The sequence below is a fragment of the Triticum aestivum genome, chromosome 4B, assembly GCF_018294505.1.
Source record: "Triticum aestivum cultivar Chinese Spring chromosome 4B, IWGSC CS RefSeq v2.1, whole genome shotgun sequence".
Lineage (NCBI taxonomy): Eukaryota > Viridiplantae > Streptophyta > Magnoliopsida > Poales > Poaceae > Triticum > Triticum aestivum.
In genome coordinates this window covers 119,246,977-119,268,433 of record NC_057804.1, presented here as the reverse complement: position 1 = coordinate 119,268,433, position 21,457 = coordinate 119,246,977, and the positions used below count along the sequence as shown (strand labels likewise).

General features: G+C 47.7%; 2 protein-coding genes across 3 annotated transcripts; one reads left to right on the top strand and one right to left on the bottom strand.

Annotated features, from left to right (window-relative positions):
- Positions 1-5,005: 5,005 nt before the first annotated feature.
- LOC123091381 (serine carboxypeptidase-like 42) lies at positions 5,006-8,727 on the top strand. The gene is made up of 10 exons (XM_044512877.1): positions 5,006-5,337; positions 6,360-6,467; positions 6,567-6,659; positions 6,745-6,837; positions 6,928-7,013; positions 7,188-7,466; positions 7,554-7,687; positions 7,832-7,924; positions 8,035-8,152; positions 8,249-8,727. The coding sequence occupies exons 1-10, from the start codon at positions 5,094-5,096 to the stop codon at positions 8,414-8,416; spliced, it is 1,416 nt and encodes a 471-aa protein (XP_044368812.1). The 5' UTR covers positions 5,006-5,093; the 3' UTR covers positions 8,417-8,727.
- Positions 8,728-9,578: 851 nt separating this feature from the next.
- On the bottom strand, positions 9,579-12,050 carry LOC123091380 (pentatricopeptide repeat-containing protein At3g12770). 2 transcript variants are annotated; one of them, XM_044512876.1, is made up of 2 exons: positions 9,975-12,050; positions 9,579-9,896 (listed from the first exon to the last, which is right to left on the bottom strand). In XM_044512876.1, the coding sequence occupies exon 1, from the start codon at positions 11,948-11,950 to the stop codon at positions 10,463-10,465; it is 1,488 nt and encodes a 495-aa protein (XP_044368811.1). In that variant the 5' UTR covers positions 11,951-12,050; the 3' UTR covers positions 9,579-9,896; positions 9,975-10,462. The 2 variants fall into 2 exon arrangements, with proteins under 2 accessions (XP_044368811.1, XP_044368810.1); XM_044512875.1 differs by having other exon boundaries at positions 9,579-9,875.
- Positions 12,051-21,457: the final 9,407 nt, after the last annotated feature.

The window sequence follows — 21,457 nt, the reverse complement described above, 5'->3', positions numbered from 1 at the left end:
CATGCTGTAAGGATTAAACTATTATAGTTTTACTGAGTTGGATGAGAGAGAATAAGAGAGAGAAGAGAAGCGAGCTGCAGATTAACAGCCGGCTGTAGCACGGGCTTCAAAAACATTATGAGAATGTAAGATGAGCCATGTATTAATAAATTACTACTTGTTAGCAACTTGCTACTATACATGTTGGCTATTAGATCGACTATATGTGACATGGCAACTCGATATAGCCGATAGTTGGCTATAATGAGAATGTCGTTTGGACTCCTAGGTGTAGATACACCTATTATGAGATATGTATAAAAAACACAATTCAAAATGTTAAATAGATTCAAGAAAAAATCCTGTGTATACATCTGGACATCTTATGTTCGCACACAAAAATTCGGTGAAAAAGACATATTTTGTGGCTTGTATAAAATAGATAAAAAAATGCCTCGTGAATAGTTGTAATTAAGCATCGAAAAATGTCTTTTTTACACAAGCCACAAAAAATGTCCTTTTTCACTGGAACTTGGTGCATACACATATAATATCCGGATTTACACACGGGATTTTTTTCTTGATTTTTTTAACTTTTTTAAATGTGTATTTAGACAACGGTGCATATACACCTATGAGCCTAAGTGAATTTCCGATACTATTAACCATGCTCTCACCCAGGAGTATGTAGATGGATAAGTTGACCAGTAAAATGTCATTGACCAACGGTGGGCACGGGGCAATGCCTGCTGGCGCACAGGATCCTTGGTCTGTCTGCCATACTCATACTGTCCATTAATGAATGAGCCTCCCTGATCCATAGTACTGCATCGAGCCACACGTTCCCCTGATTCGGCGACTCCCATAGCGAGATCTACCAGTGAGCAGCCCTTGGTAGCCACCAGTGCGTGGCCACTGACCCGTATCCATTCCATCGCTGGATATACACGTGCTGAATTATTCTTGTTCAAGCAGACATATTGCTGGGTCTACTGGTTCCCCTTACTTAAAATATTTATGTTTAAATGTAATACATTGAAATGTTTATCTCTAAATTATTGATGCATTATGATACTTATCAATGATTATTTTCAATATTCAAAAAAATGAAATAGATAAAAAAAGACACGGATAGTAGGAGATATTTGAGGTATGAGGGTCCGCGCCCGCATGACTATCTATGAACATGTTTAGAGCATCTTCAACAGACGCGCCAGATTAGCCGCCCACTGGAAAAAACGAATATAGCGCGCGCGGGACCAAAACTGGCGCTCCAGCAGCCGGGCTAAAATCACGCGCGCGGTAAAGTTGGTTCAGTGCGTTGAGGGAAGCGGCATCGCATGCTGTGTATTTGGTGCGCCAGCTCCCGCACGCTGGACAGTGAACATTTACGCGCGAGCAACCAACTGCCGCCCGACAACCCCGCCTCCCACCACCGCCGGCGAAATTGCACCGATGGAAGGCCGCGCGACAGCCCCCAACCCCTCCCTGCACCGGGGACCCCTTCGTCGCCGCCGCCGCCGCAAACCCTAGCGAGGGGTTGACCTTCGGCTTCGCAGTCGGCGCCCCTCCTCCAAGCACCGGCCTCGTGCGCGACCTTTTCATGGCGCCCCTGGCGACCTCGCAGGGTGGTGAAAATGGCGTCGCCGCCCGCCGTGAAGCCACAGGGCTCTGTCTCCAAGCGACTGAATGCGGCGGCGGCGGCGGCGTCTGAAAAGAAGAAGAAAGTGGACAATGCTTCTAGGCGCCCGAAGAAGAAACCTGCAGCGCGTCCGGCCGCCCGAAGCGCCAGATAGCTCGCAATTTGTTGCAGTGGCAGCCGATGCGCACAAGGTGTTTGATGAAATGCCCACACGGTATGATTTTTTCCCTTTTCTTTCTTGTTGTTAGATAAATGTATACATATGAATAGCTTTATTAGTTTTCTTCAGCATACTTTGTAGTTTCAATGATGACACATACATTTCAACTATGGGTGTTGGCTCCACAATTCTCATTGGTATCAAACCAATGAAGTGCATGAAGATGATCATGAGTATGAAGTGGATGAGGATGATGGGGGTATCGTCGATGCACCGAAAGGAAGGGCGTGCAACTACAACATTGAGGAAGACGTCTTGCTATGCAATACATGGTTGACCGTGTCTATGGATGCCACCGTTGGAGGGGACCATTATAGACACATATTGGTTTTAGATGAAGGAGTTCTTTGATGCACACAACAAGAGTGGAATTGAGCGCACCGATAGATCTCTTCGCTCCCTGTGGTCGACGATCAACAAAGATTGTCAAAAGTAGGCGGTGGCAATGAAGTCGGTTGACATGATGAACCCAAGTGGCACTAATAATAGAGATAGGGTAAGTGTCATTTCTTTCTAATCCATGTTCATGCTTCATCTTTTGTGTTTCAAGTAGTAACTTGTTCTTTTGTTTGTAGCTTAATATTGCAAAAAAACTTGTTTTGCGGAGAAGAGAAGAAGACCAAGAAAGGCAAGGTCAAGAAAGGGAGAGCATTTGTGTTACCCCATTGCTATGAAATGTTGAAGGATGAAGAGAAATGGAAGCCCCGCGATGTCCTAGAGGAGAGTAAGAAACACAAGTGAACTATTGATTTGGATGATGATGAGGAGGAGGAGGCATCAAGTCATGGCGGCAAGAGGAGCCCTACACCAAACTCGGTTGCCTACTCTAAGCCTAAAAGGCCAAATGGAGATAAACAAGCAAGAGAGAAGAAGAAGAAGAATAAGAAGAAGAAGAAGAAGAAGAAGAAGAAGAAGCGCCATGGGAGGCTTGGGAGGCATGGGAGCTACGATGGGAGGCTTGGGAACAAGCATGGGAGCCATGGGCGCCATGTGCGGCATGGGAGCACCTACGGGAGACATGGGTGGCTTCGGAGCTACCATGGGAGACATGTGAGGCATGAGTTTTGGGTCTCTCATGGAAGGCATGGAAGAACCTCCGGGTGACATGGGTGGACGCATGGCTTCCGGTGTGTCTCACATGCCTTCGCATGATGCCTTTGAAGATAGTGCCAACACCGTCCGAGTTTTCAATGACGATGAGGCGCTTCAAAATGAAGAAGAGGAGGAATAATCGTCTTCGGAAGAGGAGTCGGAAGATGTGGCATGATTATTGATGTTTCATTCATTTGTGTGAACTTGATTGTGGTTTAGGTGATTTTGAACTATAGCATGCATTTGAACTAAACCCGAGCATGGACAGCCTGGTCCGGGCCGAATCGGCTTGACATTCTAGCCGGGCTCGGGCTTTGTTTTGCAGCCCGAAAGATAGTTCGGGTCGGGCTCATGCTTCCATTTTTCTGTATTTCGGGTCGGGCTTGCACGTGCGCATACTTGAAAACAACATTCGGGTCAGGCTTTCGCGCTTCGGGCTTGATTTCGTGTCAGGCTCGGGCTCGAAAACAGGGAGCATTTCGGGCTTCGGGCCAGGCTCGGCCTTGAGAAATGAAGGTAGGGCTTTTACAAGCCCGACCTGAAACCCGGCCCGGCCCGACGTTTGCCCGGGTTTAATTTGAACTATGCTATGTTGCTCCAACTCATTATTTTGCATATTTGTTTATGTCTGAGATCATCATATTGTCAAAATGGTATGTGTTGTTTGATATTTGCCAAGCACCGGTTGGTCGCGCGCGCTATATTTTGCAGCGCCTGCTGCGCTATAAAGGCGCGCTAAAATTTGCAGCGCCTGGAAAAGCAACCAACCCCCCTCCCGGCGCAAAAATGCTATTTCGGCGCTGTAAAAGTTTTTTAACGCGTGATCGCACGTCTGTTGAAGATGCTCTTAGGGGTCTTCATTTTACATTTGCCTTGAAGACGCCCTTATTTAGTCTTGCATGCGAACAAAGGTGCGTGTAGACTATCGAACACACAATAGTATGTCGAACTCAAATAAAGTATGCGCCCATGCGTTCATGGATCTGAATGTGTTTCACGGGATCCAGGACGATCTGTCGTCGTCATGAATGAGCAGAGCTGTGGGTGCGGCCGTGGTTGCGGCGCCGTGCCACGCCAATGCCATGGGCGGAGCCCGCTGACGCATGGCGATTGAATGGCGACCAACCCAACTGCATAGGAGTAAATGGCTTCTTATCACCTCCTGGGGCAGGGCCTCCCCCCCAACGGCTACCTAGTACACTATTCATTCCAGGTGATTCGCTATGCTGCTCTTCTTGTGCTGGTGACCCTTTTCCATGTCGACATAGGAAAACGAACAAGATCAACTAGGACGTGTGTAGTGCTATTTGTCAACCGTAATAAGCTAGAACGTGGTCTAGATCAACTTCTAAGTAACCTCGACCGTTTCTGGTCCCATGGCTGGAAGTGGTTTCTCATGCTGGATTGCTGGGTGTTGTCGGCCACAAGACCCCCGTCGGTCCCTCTATGTTTCCGTCGACGGCGAAAGAGATAGCGGCCGGCGACCCGGTTAGGAAAACAGCAACCAGATCGGCTGAAAAACAAGTCACCTATTCTTGACTCGGCCGCAAGGATACTATTGTTTTGACGTGCTAGAAGAATATCCCCCGCTGGATGTTTGAGTGCAAGCTGTAATAGTCTTGATTGCTTTGGGAAAAATGGGGAAAGTGTTGACGCATCCTAAAAGATTTTTTTTAGTATGGACAAAAACATCACTCCATGCCATAACGAAATGGGATCACTATGCATTGGCATCGCAGACGGCAAAAAATTGGACTGTCCCAACATTTACGATGAGGCTTTTCCACTCAAAAGATAGTCTAGATTCATCACCTTCTCACAGCATGTACCATATACATCCTCCAAATCCAAAATCACAAATAAGGGTTCAATTCAAGAGATAATATTAGTACAGCATTTTCCAGCAACCACCCAATTTATCATCTTCTCTTAACTGAGAATCTTAAACAAAAGGAAACAATGGAATCCAAACCTAAACCCGCAACAACCTACGAACTAAAAATCCGCGCTGTTTCCACGTCAGGGGCGGAAAAGCTGCGTGCCCCCGGTATATATCCCCAGAACTCTCGACCCAAGAACCCAACCCACCTCTCCGGCTCTCTTTCCCTCCCTCCTCCCTCGCCTCTGCCAATTCCGGTTGCTCTCGAGGCTCTCGCTGCAATGGCGGGCTCCTGGCGAGCCGCAGCGCTGGCGGTGGCGATGATTGCTTGGGTAGCAAGCAGCTGCGTGCTCGGGTTCCCGGAGGATTTGGTGGGGCGGCTGCCCGGGCAGCCCACCGTGGGGTTCAGGCAGTTCGCCGGGTACGTGGACGTCGACGTCAAGGCCGGGAGGAGCCTCTTCTACTACTTCGCCGAGGCGCAGGACCACGCCGCCGGCAGGCCGCTCACGCTCTGGCTCAACGGAGGTCAGTACCTACTGGCTACTGCTGCTGCGGTGCTGCTTCCTCGTCTTCCTATGCCTTCTCTTCTCCGCGGCCCTCTCTGCTCTTGGGCTGTCACTCTCTGATCTCCAGAGCGTTCTGTTGGAGTTTCTTCGGCCAGTTTGCCGAGCAGCGTTGGCCTTTGCGCCGTGGTCCTTGTTTTGTTTTGCTTCAGAATTAGGGAATATGTTCGCATCTGAATTTTCTTGCTGGATTCGAGGAGCAACAGTGGCATGCACTGCCTTAGTTTGGTAGAAAATGTGTTAAAAGTAGTACTTCTATATGCACGGTTGATTAGCTCTCGACTTTAGCGGTTGGGAGTTAGGACGACGCAGGAATTTCTACCTGGTCTGCATTACATCTTACACATACAGCCTTCACAGCGACTTTGTTTTTCTGTCTGGATCTCGAGAGTTTCTGGAAATCATTTTGGTTTCTCAAAACAGTTTTCAATAAACTATATAGTTGTTGTTTTTTAAAGAAAATAAAAATACCATGGTGCTGGAATTGTCATGGCTAATAATAGCACTGTTCCATTAGTGGCCTGATGACTGGAACGGTGAAGTTAATCTAGCATCCTATACTACTCATTTCCTTGGTACCTTTCCTCCTCCACTGTACCTTTCTTGCACGTTCAGTGCTCGTTCACCCATCAGGGGTCATATGATGACAGGTAGTGTTTCCTGAACTGGAAACACAAACAACTTCCTCCCATTCGTTAATCGTCATCTGCTCCGCACCTGCCAAGGAAAAAATTAATCAGTTTTGTGAGTATCTTTGAGGTCACCATGTTCCCTTGGACCCTTGCCTCATTGGGCTTTGTGTGTTGTGGTCCTTGACGATTTTTAGAAGCGGTGAGGCATCATTTGGTAAAAAAAAAAAGATGCTTCTTTCTTTGATGTAACAGTACCTTGCTACACTATGATGCAGATAAAGATCTCAGTACTACCACATATGGAAATGTGATTGCTAACTGCATGTTGCTGCAAAATTTCACTGGCCTTCAGGTCCTGGCTGTTCTTCGGTTGGAGGCGGCGCGTTTACGGAGCTCGGCCCATTTTATCCCAGAGGAGATGGCAGAGGCCTTCGTTTAAACAAGAAGTCGTGGAATAAAGGTTGGATTTTGGGAACCATCTCTCTGATCACATGTTTCAGTGAAAGAAAGTGTACATCTTACTAACTCTTTAGTTGTTTTACCTTTGTTATTTTTGCAGTGTCCAATCTTCTATTTGTTGAATCGCCCGCTGGAGTTGGATGGTCCTACTCCAACACTTCATCAGACTACAATACAGGAGATGCGCGGACCGGTAAACCGATGCGATCTTGTGACATCACAGAATACCGGTTAGCCTGAACACATCAATCTAACCGTATGTTTCTTCAATTATGCAGCAAATGATATGTACAAATTTCTGTTGGGATGGTATAAGAAGTTCCCGGAGTACAGATCAAGCAGCTTACTTCTTTCGGGAGAGAGCTATGCAGGTTAGAAAGCATTTCAAGTTCTACTTCAGGAATATGCGTTTTGATTGCCTCTCTTCTACGGCGAGTGATTCTACGCTAACGATAATGCAGGGCACTATATACCGCAACTCACCGATGTCCTTCTCACACACAATGAGAAATCTAAGGGTTTTAAGTTCAATATCAAGGGGGTAGCTGTAAGTAGTCAAGCATAGCCTGGTCATCTCTTGAATCAACTATGTTCTACTCCCTCCGTCCCATAATATAAGAGCACTTTTGACACTAGTGTAGTGTAAAAATGCTCTTAGATTATGGGACGGAGGGGGTACTTACTACTACTATTTTGTTGACTCTGAGATTACCTTGAGTAGATCGGGAATCCGTTACTCAAGCTTGACAGGGATGTCCCCGCGACATATGAGTACTTCTGGTCCCATGGTATGATATCCGATGAGATATTTCTGGCCATAAACAAGGGTTGTGATTTTGAGGATTACACATTCGGTAGCCCCCACAATGAGAGCAAGTCATGCAATGATGCCATTGCGGAGGCAAATGCTATAGTTGGACAATACGTCAACAATTATGATGTCATTCTTGACGTATGTTACCCATCGATTGTGATGCAGGAGCTACGACTGCGCAAATATGTATGCTCACTGCCTCATGGATGGTACATGATATTTCCGTCAGAACCTTTGATTGCTGTTGTGTGACTAGTTTTTTGTGCAACTTAGGTGACCAAGATCAGTTTAGGAGTGGATGTTTGCATGTCATATGAAAGGTACTTCTACTTCAATCTTCCAGAAGTGCAGCATGCTCTTCATGCTAATAGAACACATCTACCTTATGGCTGGGGCATGTGCAGTGAGTAAGTGCTTCTATTGCTACGTCTGCCAAATACACATGTTGGTCCTTTCAGTAAATATGTAAAGAGAGAAGAGAGTGTCAGAGTAAATGAACTGCTCATCTTTGCAACTCAAACTCACATGGATCATCTAAAATCATGTCCCAGTGTGCTGAATTACACCGATAAGGATGGTAACATCAACATCTTGCCTTTACTTCAGAGAATAGTGGAACATAAGATACCAGTTTGGATATTCAGGTAAATAACTTACCTTTTCATACTCCCATATACAAGTCTGAGTATATCTATTCAGATAATTTGTTTCATTCCGTGTGCAATTTGTTATGACAATGTGAATTACGTTACAGCGGCGATCAAGACTCTGTGGTGCCCCTCTTGGGCTCCCGAACCCTTGTGCGAGAGCTAGCTCATGACATGGGGTTGCCTGTCACAGTTCCGTACAGTACTTGGTTCCGCAAAGGCCAGGTATACTTCTATGCTATGAATACAAGTTGAATTACAGATGCCAAATTTGATGATATAAAACATGAATGTAACATCTGTTGCTATTTGATTTTCAAGGTTGGAGGCTGGACAACAGAGTATGGTAATCTTCTGACCTTTGCAACAGTGCGGGGCGCATCTCACATGGTGCCATTTGCACAACCAGACCGAGCTCTCGGCCTATTTCGCTCATTTGTGCTTGGACAGAGGCTCCCAAACACAACCTATCCACCCATTGGCGACTAAGTATACCTACAAAAGCAGCTGGATATAGAAAAAAAAATAGCTTAGGATTTTTCAGTCTTGCTACAAGAGTTCAGTTCTCAAGGATGTATAAGTTGATCAATAAGTTCTTGATTCTTCAGAAAGAATGGAAAAGTAATGCATGTTAGCAAGTATGATCTTTACCAGGATTATTAGATTGCATCCCTTAAAACCTGGAACGCAGATTCCAGAGTAATTTGTACAAGCAATTATGTCGATGTAGTTAATTTGGTGGGCACTTGCAAATGTAACTCTGCCTACATCATCTCATCGGTCCACACCTTATCCATGAATTTTTTTTACTCAAGACAATGTAACAAACTTCTACTAAAGTTACCTGCTACCATGCTGTGGTGAGCTCAACTACCGGCTGTGCCAGTCGGCAGGGCAGTTCCTTGCCTTAATCAGGGTTATTCCTGAACAAATTCTGCTTGACCAGTGTGCAAGGACACAAAGGTCCAGAAAGTAGAACTGCATCATCAAGAGTAAAATATTCAAGCTAATCTGCATCGAAGGACACAAAGAATACATTGCAATGGTAGTTTAAGACCTGGAACACACAGAAGCTGCCCCAGTTGGAGACTGGATGTCTCTTTGCTCCCCAAAGGCCAAAAGCCGACAGTAACAATATTTTTCTTATACATATAAAATACTATATTTGTTGTTCTTGGGCAGTCCCAAATTGCTGTCATGAAGTGAATCTGGACGGTATAAACGAGGTGACAAGTGATCACCTTGGCACCATTTACATTAACAACTCTATAGTAGGGTGACAAAGTATTACCATTCGAGAACAATGTTAACTTGGATGGAAACAATAAGAGTTGTATCTTCCTTTGGACCACTGTACAGAGTATAAACATAGAAAGAGTAGTATTTATAGCATACATATCAGTGTGTAGCCAAACTGGATTTCTCTTTTGTCTTTATTAATACTCTGATCTTGACTGAAAATATTAACCATGAATCCCTACCCTGCTGGCAAATAAGATTCCAGTGCTATACTATATATTCCTATGTAATACTAAGAAGAAAGCCACCCCAAATGGTACACAACTTTACAAAGTATACAGCAGTACCTTAATACTCATACTGACAGAAATCTGGCCAGCCAACATAGTGACTACAACCATAGTCAAAGCAATAAGTGGATAGTTCATTTATTTGCCCATCATCAGAGAGAAAAGAAATTGTCCAGAAGACTGAACTTAATTACAGATAAAGGGTCTAAGCAAAAGAACCACTGATTAGCTTACAAATCTGATTATAATCATGCAACCAGGCACAAAAACTCATGATGACTGTACCAATCTCTTTCTGGAGGTTACAGGCTTGATTAAAATGGCCAGTTGGTCACTGCCTTCATCGCTTTGCCCCCAAGCAAATTCTTTCTTGCTACTGTCTATGGGCCTAATGATTCTCTTTGTGATGTCCACATATTCTGCCATGAAATTTTGTATCACTGGTGGCAGTAGATTCAGTGCAGACTATAGAATTCCAACAAGAATTGAAACTTAATAAAAATATAACATAATTTTACCTTCAGTTTGGACGTGCTTTGTCAGCTTCAAAGCAGATGACTGAAGAACATAATGCTCACTCTTTCCAGTTGCAATTTTTCTTGTATCCCAGCTTTCCGCCATTAACAAATTTTGCATGCAACTGCGTTTTCCGCACTTCAGAACATGTGATTCATGTGTTATACAATCAGATCAGATATGTGGTACACTAGTACAACTGTGGAAGTCACTTCAGAGCAGACAGTCGTAGCCTCAAACTGAAGAACCAGCATCATTCTCACCCAATCACCGCTTCATCTTCACAGCATCTTGGTTCAGATATTGGCCACAAAAATATTCAAGGCCACGAGCGTCCACATTTACCAGAACTCCTTCATTGAATAAAAGAATTGCTCATGTGAACTCATGGTAGCAATTAAGGCTGGTTACTACTTTATCCTCAAACCAATATCTGACTGCCGTAGTACATGACTTAACCATACCAACTTCAGTGCTAAGTCGGCTTGTACTACTGGTCAGCATGCTCATATTCAGATTCTGAATTGCCCATATCCTTACGTAACCGATCTAAAATCCAAAACATTTTTCTCCTCAAATAACTCGGGACACTCCCTTGGTAAAAGGCATGAGCTCTTCCCTTCACATCAACCCAGCTGCAACCAGGCGTCTTCACCATGCCAAGTTCCCTCATCCTTAATCTTAATCCTGCAACACCATCAGACTGACCAACTGCACCATAAATTCCACAGAGAGTGATATAGTTACTGACATTGCCTTTTTCTAACTCAAACAGCCTATATGCTGCAATCTCTCCAACATCGACATTATTATGCGTGGCGCAAGCAGAGAGTAGAGCTCCCCATGCAGTAGCACAAGGTTCCATAGGCATCTTCTTTATAAGCCCGATAGCTTCTTCAATGGCTCCAGCACGCCCCAAGAGGTCCACCATACATGCATAGTGCTCAGAAGTGGGCTCTACACCATGAACCTTCCTCATTGACTCGAAGATCATCCGGCCATCAGTCACGAGCCCTGAGTGGCTGCAACTTGAAAGGACAGATGTGAAGGTGATACAGTTCGGTTTCACTCTCTGAGATAACATCTCCTCGTACACATGCAATGCCTCTTTTCCCTTTCCATGGACACCATAGCAAGATATCAGTGTCGACCAGCTCACCACATTCCTCTCCTGCATGCCTGCAAACACTGCTTGTGACGCGTCCACGCGCCCGCACTTTGCATACATGTCGATCAACGCGTTCCCAATTGGGATATCCAAATCGAATACAAGGCTTCGCACCATCCTACCATGTATTTCTCTCCCCTTCATCATCTCCCCTTCCTTTCCACAGACATTTAGCACGCTCGGCACAGCCCGCAGATCCCTTGCCATGTTCACCGCCTCCACCTGAGCCCTTCTGAAGAGCTCAAGGGTTTCAGCTGTCATCCCGGCCCTTGCATAAGCGGTAACCATGCAATTCCACACAACAGGGTCTCTTTCAGGCATCTCGTCGAACACCCTAACCGCATTGACCAGGAGACCAGCCTTGGCGTACATGTCAAGAAGTGCGCTGGAGACAACAACATTGGAGAGAAATCCTAACTGGACGGTAAATCCATGGAGTGCGGCGCCAAGAAGCGGGTCCTGGAGCTCAGCGCACGCCCGGAGCGCCGCTGGGACAGCATAGCAGTCAGGGCGGAAACCGGCGTCGAGGAGGCCAGAGAGTAGTTCGAGAGCTAAGAGGGGTGGGTAGGCGGCAAGGAGGATGTTGTACGCGTGCATGGACGGAGAAGGCATCGCGTCGAACACCTTGCGGGCGCTAGGGAGCGCAGCGCAGCGACAATAGAGCAGGACCAGGTCAGTCTCGAGGGTGGCCTGGGGTAGGTGGCCACCAACGAGAGCCTGTGCGTGGAGCTTCGCGCCGGCGATTAGAGCCTTAGCGGCGGCGCAGCGCCGAACGAGGTTGGAGAGACGGCCGGCGTTAGGCGGCGGCATCTTGAAGGCCGCCCGCTTTGAGGTGTACAGTGCTTCTTCGGTTTTTTTGGGGGAGTGGGGCAACTCCAGCGCCTCACTCACGACTCACGAGCAGGCGGTCGGGCAAGGCTTCTATGCGTCCGGCTCCGTTGTTTTTTGTTCTGTTTTTCGGTTTTCACCGATTTATATGCAATTTCAGGCGTTTTTATTAACTAAAGTCCAATAAAAATTGTCACAAATTGGCCATTACCGACTGCCTCAGCGCATAATGCCTCCAGGGTACATCCCAGTTCTAGGAGGGTAACTTCTTTTTTTTTTTTACTTCTACGGGTGTTTAAAAATATGTAGAAAAAGAACAAGCCTTGAAATAACCAAATGGCTAATAGCAGACATGGCTCTCATTTCAGTCCCCGGCTCCTCTCCTTTTCTCCTCGGACAACACCGTCGGTCAGGGTGAAAATGGGAGGGGAGCCTGGGTCGTCCCTATACATAGTATCTTCATGCTACTAGTTATCTTACGAGTGTTTTCCTTAGTGCCATTGTAAAGTTTCTCATGGGCGCATGCAGGTTGCGTCCAATGGCCTCCCATCTCTTCTATCGGTCGTATTCATCGGTGGAAGCCAACTGCTGGAGGTGGATTTGGCGGGAGGTGCTTCAATAAACTCGACGGTGGGCTACAACTGGTTGATACGGAGGCCTTCTCTTTCCGTCCTTGTGGAGGTGGAAGGAGAGACAGGGCGGATTCAGCTTTGGTTCCTTTATATCTATAGATATCTAGTGCACCTAAGGGTAAAAAAGAGTTGGCTTTGATGATTTTTGTTCTATCATGTGCATGACGGCGACCAATGGCAGCTAAAGTTGTGGATCCACAGACAAGAAGTTTTCAGTGTGGGGCTTTGGATGGCAAGAGTAGATCACTGGGTTTTATGTCGACTGCCACGTCCGACCGGAATGTCATGAATAAGAATTTTCATCTTGATTATCGAGACCAAAAAATGGAGTCCAACACAATAGCAAAGAGAAAAATGTACTCAACGAGATAACTACCCAAGTTCGTCACTTCTGAACCCGACCAATAAAGGTGGGGACTAGAGTTTTTACCTCGAACATGAAGTGATGCTCCAATCACCATCTCGCGATGCATTTTTCGATAGTTGCACGGGCCGATGAATACTCCATGCCAAGTCGAAAAGGCACTAGATGAAAAGGCAGCGGGCCCCTTGCGGCGAAGCCTAGCACCACTGCAATCGCCATGTCAGCCTTGCAGGTTGCAAACGACAGCGCCAGCGTCGCATCACCGCACAATACCGACATGATGCCCGGGCCGACTAGTCGGCACTGTCCAAAGTTGAGGCCTTGGGCTCCTATGGGGCCATGGACGCCAACGATAAGAGGGGTTAAGAGTGCTCATATGAGGTTTTCCATCGCCATGGCGGTGTCCACCATTTACATCAATGTTCCTAGAGCCCCAAGTTCGCCATAAAGATCACCTCTTCAGTAATGGCTCGCCGCCACCACGATAGCGGGATGTGACAACGTGGACGAGGAGAAAGGTGAGGATAAAAGAGAGGGACATGCGATTTGGCCATTGTCATTGCGAGGAACTTCACTGGAGAGATGTTTTGTCGGGGAGGAAAATCGTCGATCCTCATCTTCCAAATTGGGCACTCACTGTTGGAGATGGAGGCACGACTGCTGGGTGCCGGGCGGGGGTGATGTCCCCGCGCACGCCACTGACACAGTTGGAGGCGCGATGCCAAGCGCTGGGGCGGGTGTCGGTGTCAAAACCGGCGGATCTCGAGTAGGGGGTCCCGATCTGTGCGTCTAGGCTGATGGTAACAGGAAGCAAGAGACACAGATGTTTACCCAGGTTCGGGCCCTCTCGATGGAGGTAAAACCCTACTTCCTTCTTGATTAATATTGAAGATATGGGTAGTACAAGAGTAGATCTACCACGAGATCGTAGAGGCTAAACCCTAAGAGCTAGCCTATGATGGTATGATTGTAATTGTGATCGGCCTTCTAAGGACCATCCTCTCCGGTTTATATAGACATTGAAGAGGGCTAGGGTTTACATGGAGTCGGTTACAAGGAAGGAAACACAATATCCGGATTGCCAAGCTTGCCTTCCACGCCAAGGAGAGTCCCATCCGGACACGGGCCGAAGTCTTGAGTCTTGTATCCTCACGCTTCAATAGTCCGGACGATGTATACAGTCTGGCTGTCCGGATACCCACTTATCCAGGACTCCCTCAGTAGCCCCTGAACCAGGCTTCAATGACGATGAGTCCGGCGCGCAATCTTGTCTTCGGCATTGCAGGGCGGGTTCCTTCTCCGAATACTCCAAGATAATCGTCGAACACTTTTCACATACCGTTGTGGGAAACATAACACGAATCTGATCCGCTGGCAATCTTTGTCGTGCCCTTGCATCATGACCTGGTCCAACACGAACCAGCGTTCCCTGCCCCACCTCGACTCGTATTGTGAGGCGGTTTTATTGGCACGCCCTGCCAAGGCAGAGATCGTGTTCCTCTTATTACAGGATTTTTCATTAATATGGGCGTGCGTGACCCCACGACGACCGTTGGTATTACTCCGCGTGTTTTTAGATAAGCCTCAAGCAGTCACGTAGAGGACTCTTGATATTCATCCCCTTTATAAAGGGGTCGGGGCCTATGCCTCTTTTCCACCTCCCTTGCGCCTTCTCGCACCTCGAGCTCCAATGCCCAAGACCTAAGCCCAAACACCCCCAAATCCTCCAATATGTCCGGATCCAACCTTCAAGGCCGGTGGGTGGCCTCCTCGATCCAAGAGGAAGACATTGCGAAGCTTAGGGAGGTCGGATATCTGACCGCCGATATCCGGCACAGGCTTCCCGCTCTAGGGTAGGTCATCCCTACACCAGAGCCCAATGAGTGTGTTGTGTTCGTTCCTCACTTCCTCCGTGGCTTGGGCCTCACCCTCGGTCCTTTTGTGAGGGGCTCATGTTTTATTATGGGTTGGATTTCCATGATCTGGCTCCGGATGCCATCCTCCACATCTCGTCGTTCATTATAGTGTGCGAGGCCTTCCTCCATGTCGCCCCACACTTCGGCTTATGGCTTAAGACCTTCAAGGTGGAGCCGAAGATGATCGAGGGGAAACATGCGGAGTGTGGAGGTGCCGTAATAAGCAAGAACGCCGATGCCCCATGGCCGGAGGGTTCTTTCCCTGAAGTATTCGATGTATGGCAACGGAGGTGGTTTTATGTCATGGCTCCCAAAGGAACAAAGTGGGTGGCCGCCCCCGAGTTCCGCTCGGGCCCTCCGTCACAACTGGCGTCTTGGACTGATGTAGGACGGAATTGGGGGCCCACTGGCTATGTACTAGTATTGCAGAGCCGTATCCGGGAGCTTCTTGAGAGGGACATAAATCTTGTTAGCATAATGCAAGTGATGTTGATCCGACGGATGTTGCCGTGTCAACGCCGGCCTCTCCGGATGTGGGAGTTTAATCCAGAGGGTCCGCGGACTGTTAAGCACTTCTTCAGTTTGAAACTTGAAGGGATGCGCAAATTATTCTTCGGACCAAAAGTAGAATGTTCAGACACCACCAAGGATGCGGGCCTAAGCTACAATCGCCTAGATACCCAAGTAAGTAGCCTTGACACCGGACACCTTGTTTTGTATCTGCCATAGTTGTTTATTCTAAAAATCTTCTGTGGCCAGGAATGGCTCAGCAGGGCAGAGAGAATCAGGTGTCCGGCGCCACTTCCCGAAGGCTCACCAGGTTCCACTATGGCCAAGATGCTCGACTGGGTACTTAGTAGAATGCCCTCAGGGAAAGACAAGGGGAAGAACAAAGAAGCCGAACTCCACACGCTACGCATCTGAACCGGGGGAATTGTTACCTCCCGTAGGGAGGATAGTCAGGAAAGGGAGGCTAAGGCTTCCTCCTCGCGCGGGAAGAAGAGGGCTGCCTCCGAAGAGTTGGAGGCGGAGATGCCCAAACCAGGGAAAAAGGTATCCCCAGGGGACCCTGCCCCTACGGGCACCCTCACCGCGTCATGCCCACCGACGGGCCAGCCCTCCACCGAGCCGTAAGTAAATCGTTTAATTTGAAGGTATTGTGTTTCTCCTAGATCAATAACCAGGATTCGTCCTTTGCAGTCCGGCTAGCAGCTCTTCTCGATAGAGTTCGTCTTCGGGGGACCTTCCTCCGGAGATGATGGAGAGTGAGACTCCACCCGCCTCTCAGACTCATGAAGTGGGCGACACCGAGGTGTCGTCACAGAGGAGTCCGGATCTGCCGAAGCCGGAGGCCAATGCGTCAGCCGCTCTGAGCCCGGAGCGTTTGGCTCACGCGGGGGAGTGATGGGAAGGGTCCGACACAGTTCGATGTCCGGTCGGACGTACTGACTGGCCTACTGGAGTGAGCTACGCTCTCGGAGGAGCACCACTCACTGATGAGCGAAGTGCTCAAGAAGATTTCATCCGCTACAAGCGGTTTGAATGAAGCGTTTACAAGCCTGCTCAGAGGCTTTGAGGTATGTAGTGAAGAATTCACTATTATTTTTTGGTTGTGAGGCATGCACTAGGTGTGCTCCATATAGATAGTAGCCCCTTAGACTCTGGTTGCCCGCCCTAGGCGGCAAATGGGGGATCATAAATCAATGACTGTGCTGTAAATATGTGCAGGTACCTATGGGTCCAGCTGCCGACCAGTCCGTTGAAGTTGCCAAACTAATGAGGCGGATTGGATCGATTGATGCCGATATCACGCTGGTGAACGAGCAGCTGGATACATCACAAGGTATGTGCTTCGCCTTCTGTTGTATGGGGAAATATGAAGGCGGCATGATATTAATGCAATATGTTTGGACTGCAGATGGTGCTGCTGTCGTGGAGGCCCTGAGGGCGGAACTTGCTCAAGCCAAGGAACAAGCTCGGGTGAGCAATGCATCTGCCCTAAAGGCGGCCGAGGAATTGAGAGCCGAAATGGCTGTTGAGTTAAAAAATGCCGCTGACCGGTATGAGCTCCTGAAAAAGGAGCATAAGGATAGTTCGGCCGATCTGAACAAGGCACTGAATGCCACCAAGGAGATACGGACCGAACTTAGGGGTGCGCGGGAGGAGCTCCAACAGGCCAGAAAAATTGCGGTCGGGGGCTCCTACTTGCTGCGGATGAAGTTTTGTGATCCAAAGTACGCTCCTCTGGATGGACGCTGGAGTCCTGCGGACACGTATGCAGATTTGGCAAGGAGTACAACTGACACTACCAAGTTCTTCGAAGATCAGGGTGACAAAGAAGTGGAAAAGCTTTTCTGGTCGCAATTCAATGCTCCCACTCGCCCGCTGCCGTTAAGTGACAAGATGGCTGCTGTAGCGGAGCTTCACAGGCTGTCCGGGCTTGCAATGCGGTCTGTAATAGACCATCTTTGGCCAAAGGGGCCTAAGCTGGACAGTTACTTTGGCTTGGTGCAACAATTCCTTGGGGCCGTGCCTTGGATCGATGCCATGAGGAGGTCGGCGTGCATAGAGGGTGCGCAGATGGCCCTTGCCTGTGTTAAAGCCTATTGGACGGATATGGAGGCCACCGTTATAGCGACTCAGGATCTGGCGGGGGGCCAATATCCGGCCGAGCACTACTTGGCGCAGGTCACAGAAGGTGCCCGCCTGATAGAGGCGTAGTGCTCGAAGGGTGTGTTGTTCGAGTGATGACTTGAATCATTGTAAAAATAATATTTTATTTTGATTATAAGGCTATATTTATATTATTTGCTTGAAAATATGATTATTTCCCCTGTGCGGCCGTTTATATATATAATATTAGCAGAATAACTATTCTTCACACCACTCCCGCACTACACGCTGAACGCAAGTGCACGCCATTCTTTGAATCAAAGTACTCACACGAGTGAACTTCTCGTCGAAAAAAATTGCACGCGTTATTTTTTTGGTACTGTTTTCGCTCTAATTTTTTAACCGTTTATCGGAATGAGGTGTGTAATATACTATTGAAAAGCTATGGATTAGGCGCAACTTCGACATGTTGAACATTTTTCAAGATTTTAAACGGTTTAAGAGCAGTTTTGAAAATGGTGCGGCGGATGACGAGTGGCAGCAAGCGTTTTTTCATGTTTTTTTCTAAGCCGCTCATCAAAATGAAACAAATGATACGCCGTTGGAAAGATATCATGGAGGCGCATCTTTTTCATATCTATTATTTCCTCTAATTCGTTACGGTTTAAGAGCAGTTTTTAATTTAGTAAATCGCGGAATTCTGTTTTTTCGATTTTTTGCAATTTTCGATACTGTTTTCGCTCTAGTTTTTGAACCGTTTGTCGAAACGAGGCGTGTAATACATCGTTGGAAAGCTATGGACAAGGCGCAATTTTCGTATGTAGAACTTTTTTTCAGATTCCTTACGATTTTAAATTAATTTTGAAAACGGTGCGGTTACCGGCGAGTGACAGTGAACGTATTTTCATATATTTGTTCAAACCATTCATCGGAATGATGCAAATGATACATCGTTGGAAACATATCGACGGGGTGCAACTTTTACATGTAGAACACTCTTTCTAATTCATTATGGTTTAAGAGCAGTTTCCAAATTACCGAAATGTGGACATTCTGTTTTTCACGACACCAAAATCGATGAGGCGCACTGCATCGGACATAAAACTGCACTGCTTCAGTCTGAATACCGCACTGCATCAGAGAGGCAAAGAGACTGCATTATTCATTTGTCATTTTTTCTAACTTTTTTATATTACAAGAGTGCAATGTTCTTATTATTTGAGAGTGAATCGCAGACAAGGTCAAGACGGACTGCAATGTTGTCAAAAGGGGATTGCATGATTTTTGTGTCATTGTCGTCAAACCGCACTGCTTAGGACTGAAAACTGCACTCCATAAAACGACCAAGCGAGCTTCATAATTTCTTTTCTCAAACGTAAAATTTCCAAGACGAGGAAGTGGACCGTACTTCATGTCGAGCGGAAGTGAACCACAAAACTATCGAGAAGTGAGCCCCATTACGCAAAAAGAAGTGAAACCATACTGCATTTGATGAGAAATGATACTACATTGGACGGAAAACCATTCACGACGCTTGTGGGTTGTTGTCTCGTGAACTCTGGGCTGCAGGTAAGTAGGTGGAGCACTGCTTCAATCTATAAAGTGAACTGCAAGAAAGGATGAAGGATAGGAGGAGGAGGGGCACCACGGTGGAACCGGAGCTGCACCGCACCGCACGGAAAATCCAGAAAAAAGCCGGAGAACTGCATTCATTTTTCTCTAACAATTGAAACACATTTCATACATAAAGCAAAATTTATTCGTAGGCATCTAGTAAACTGCATGAAAGAGCTGGCCTAGCTGCACGCCACCGCAACATCACTGCACACAAACTACTTATCTTTTTTTCTCTGAAAAAACTAAATTTGTTCTGAACAGCAACTACCGGGGAAGGCTTGTGCACGACGAACTAGAACACATCACCGCCCGACGCTGACCCCAGGATGGCTTGCCGTTGGGTGGTCGGCCACTGCAAGAAATGCGTGCGTACTTCATGAACACATATGGTAGCACTGCAAGAACATGTCAACGCACTGCCGGCAGGGCAGGAGGAGCATGAAGACGAAAGGTAGTAAGAGCAAGAGGAGCCCGAAGGCAACACGGGTGTGCAAGACACTTCGTTCTCCTCGCCCGATGCCTATCTCCTTGGAGCACAGTGGCCTCACCCCGGACGGGGCAGGAGGAGAATGCGCGGGGCGGGACCGGTCAGGAGGAAGCCTTCAGGCGCACTACAACATCGGGGCAACCGAACCCCGAGGAGAAGCAGGGCGAACTCCACCTGCATGGGCCGCCGTCGAGGTAGGTGGTGGCGAGGTAGGGGCCGGAGGGCCTAGATCTGGCGCCGGAGCGGTGTAGGGACGCGAGGACCGCCGAGCCAGAGCGACGTAGAGGGAGCCTCGCCTCTGGCCGTTGACAGAAGTGGAGGGGGAGGTGCTGCTTCCACGAAGGTGGCATCCATGGATGGGGAGGAGGCGGGATGAGGAGCTGGTCCGACAACGGTCACGCGCGAGATGATGGTGTTGGAGGCGGATCCGACTGGATCCGACACCGGGAGAGGTCGCGGTGGTGTCCACCTGGGTGAGGAAGGGTGGCGGTGCAGGGATTTGATGGCCCCAGTTGGAACGATGGTCGGAGGGCGGCGCCGGAGCTAGAGCTGGATCCGGCGGATCCCGGGATGGCTGAAACAGGGGAGGTGGGAAAGGTGCTGCTCGGGGTAGGGGGTTTGGGCGGGGGCACGGTTGCCGGCGGCGGTGTGCCTCCGGCACGCGGCAGAAGGTGGTTGCAGGGGGTGGCGCACGGTGGTGGGTGGGTGGGGGTCGTGGGGGAGGGAGAAGCACGACCAGGGGGTGTTTGACGTGGGTGGGTGGGGTGCTCCTTTTTCTACTTGAGTCGCGGCTCGGTTGAGTGGATCGGGGTGTTATCAGAATAAGCACGGGTGTTAGAAGAATAAGGTCTTAGAGGGTGTTATTAGAATAGACCCACCATATATATATACATACATACACACTATTCTGATCACGGGATCAGAATAATATTCTGATCACAACCTGAACTGCCCGAGTAACGCGCCTGAACTTCCCTCTATACGAACCCGACCTTCCGGCTATCTTCGCAACCGTGCCTTCTACCACGAGTTTTTCTGATCATTCGTGTTGTTGGCGATGTAAGTGTAATGTTTACACGGTTTTTAGAATCTAAATGCTTGTTTTGATTAGGAATCTAGCTCTTTGGCGGATGTGCTCTCGAGCGGTGATGAACATGGGTCTGTCACAAGTGTTTTGCATGTACTGGATGTTCTAGGATATATAACAGGATGAAAATTGGGTTTAGGTACGAGTTTACTTCATGATTTGTTGTTATTTTCAAACAAATTCGATTTGGTGTTCTGCCACATCTGTTCTTCGTCTGCGGGATTGGTTTTGGCCGCTGTTGTAGATTTGTAGGTTTTCTGTTCAAATTGGGTGTGGATTTGCATGCATTAGTGAGACAGAATGCTGCCCATGTTGTTAATTTGATTATTCAGGCTCATACAAATCAAAATCCGGTGATTGGATCTTCTGCCTCCCGCCGTGGTTTTTTGTTCGAGCGACAATACGATGGGGATCATTTTCTTATTTATCTGGAGCATGATGACGTTCGAAATGGCGGTTGAATCCTTCCTGTTTTGTTAATTCGATTTGGCTAGCTCATTCATTCCGAATTTGCGGATTGCACTTTCCGCCTCCCGCCGTGGTTCGTTGTTCGAGCGCACTGATTGATGGCAGATCTTTTTTGGATGTTTTATCTGGAGTATGACGACGTTTGAAATGGCTGTTGACGTGTCGGAATTGACCCAAACGATTAAATCTGGGAACCAAATTTAATCGAGGTTGTTGTTTCAATCAAATTTCATTCTGTTGTACAAGCTGGACTGCTAGAACTTCCGCACCTGAACTTCTATACTCCAAGTAGATGTTGGACTTCA

Bases quoted from the DNA above. Each gene is read 5' to 3' on its own strand.
- LOC123091381 (XM_044512877.1), top strand. From the start codon at position 5,094: ATGGCGGGCTCCTGGCGAGCCGCAGCGCTGGCGGTGGCGATGATTGCT. The intron at 5,338-6,359 runs GTCAGTACCTAC...ACTGGCCTTCAG, and splicing joins CACGCTCTGGCTCAACGGAG to GTCCTGGCTGTTCTTCGGTT. The intron at 7,688-7,831 runs GTAAGTGCTTCT...ATCATGTCCCAG, and splicing joins GGCTGGGGCATGTGCAGTGA to TGTGCTGAATTACACCGATA.
- LOC123091380 (XM_044512876.1), bottom strand. From the start codon at position 11,950: ATGCCGCCGCCTAACGCCGGCCGTCTCTCCAACCTCGTTCGGCGCTGC.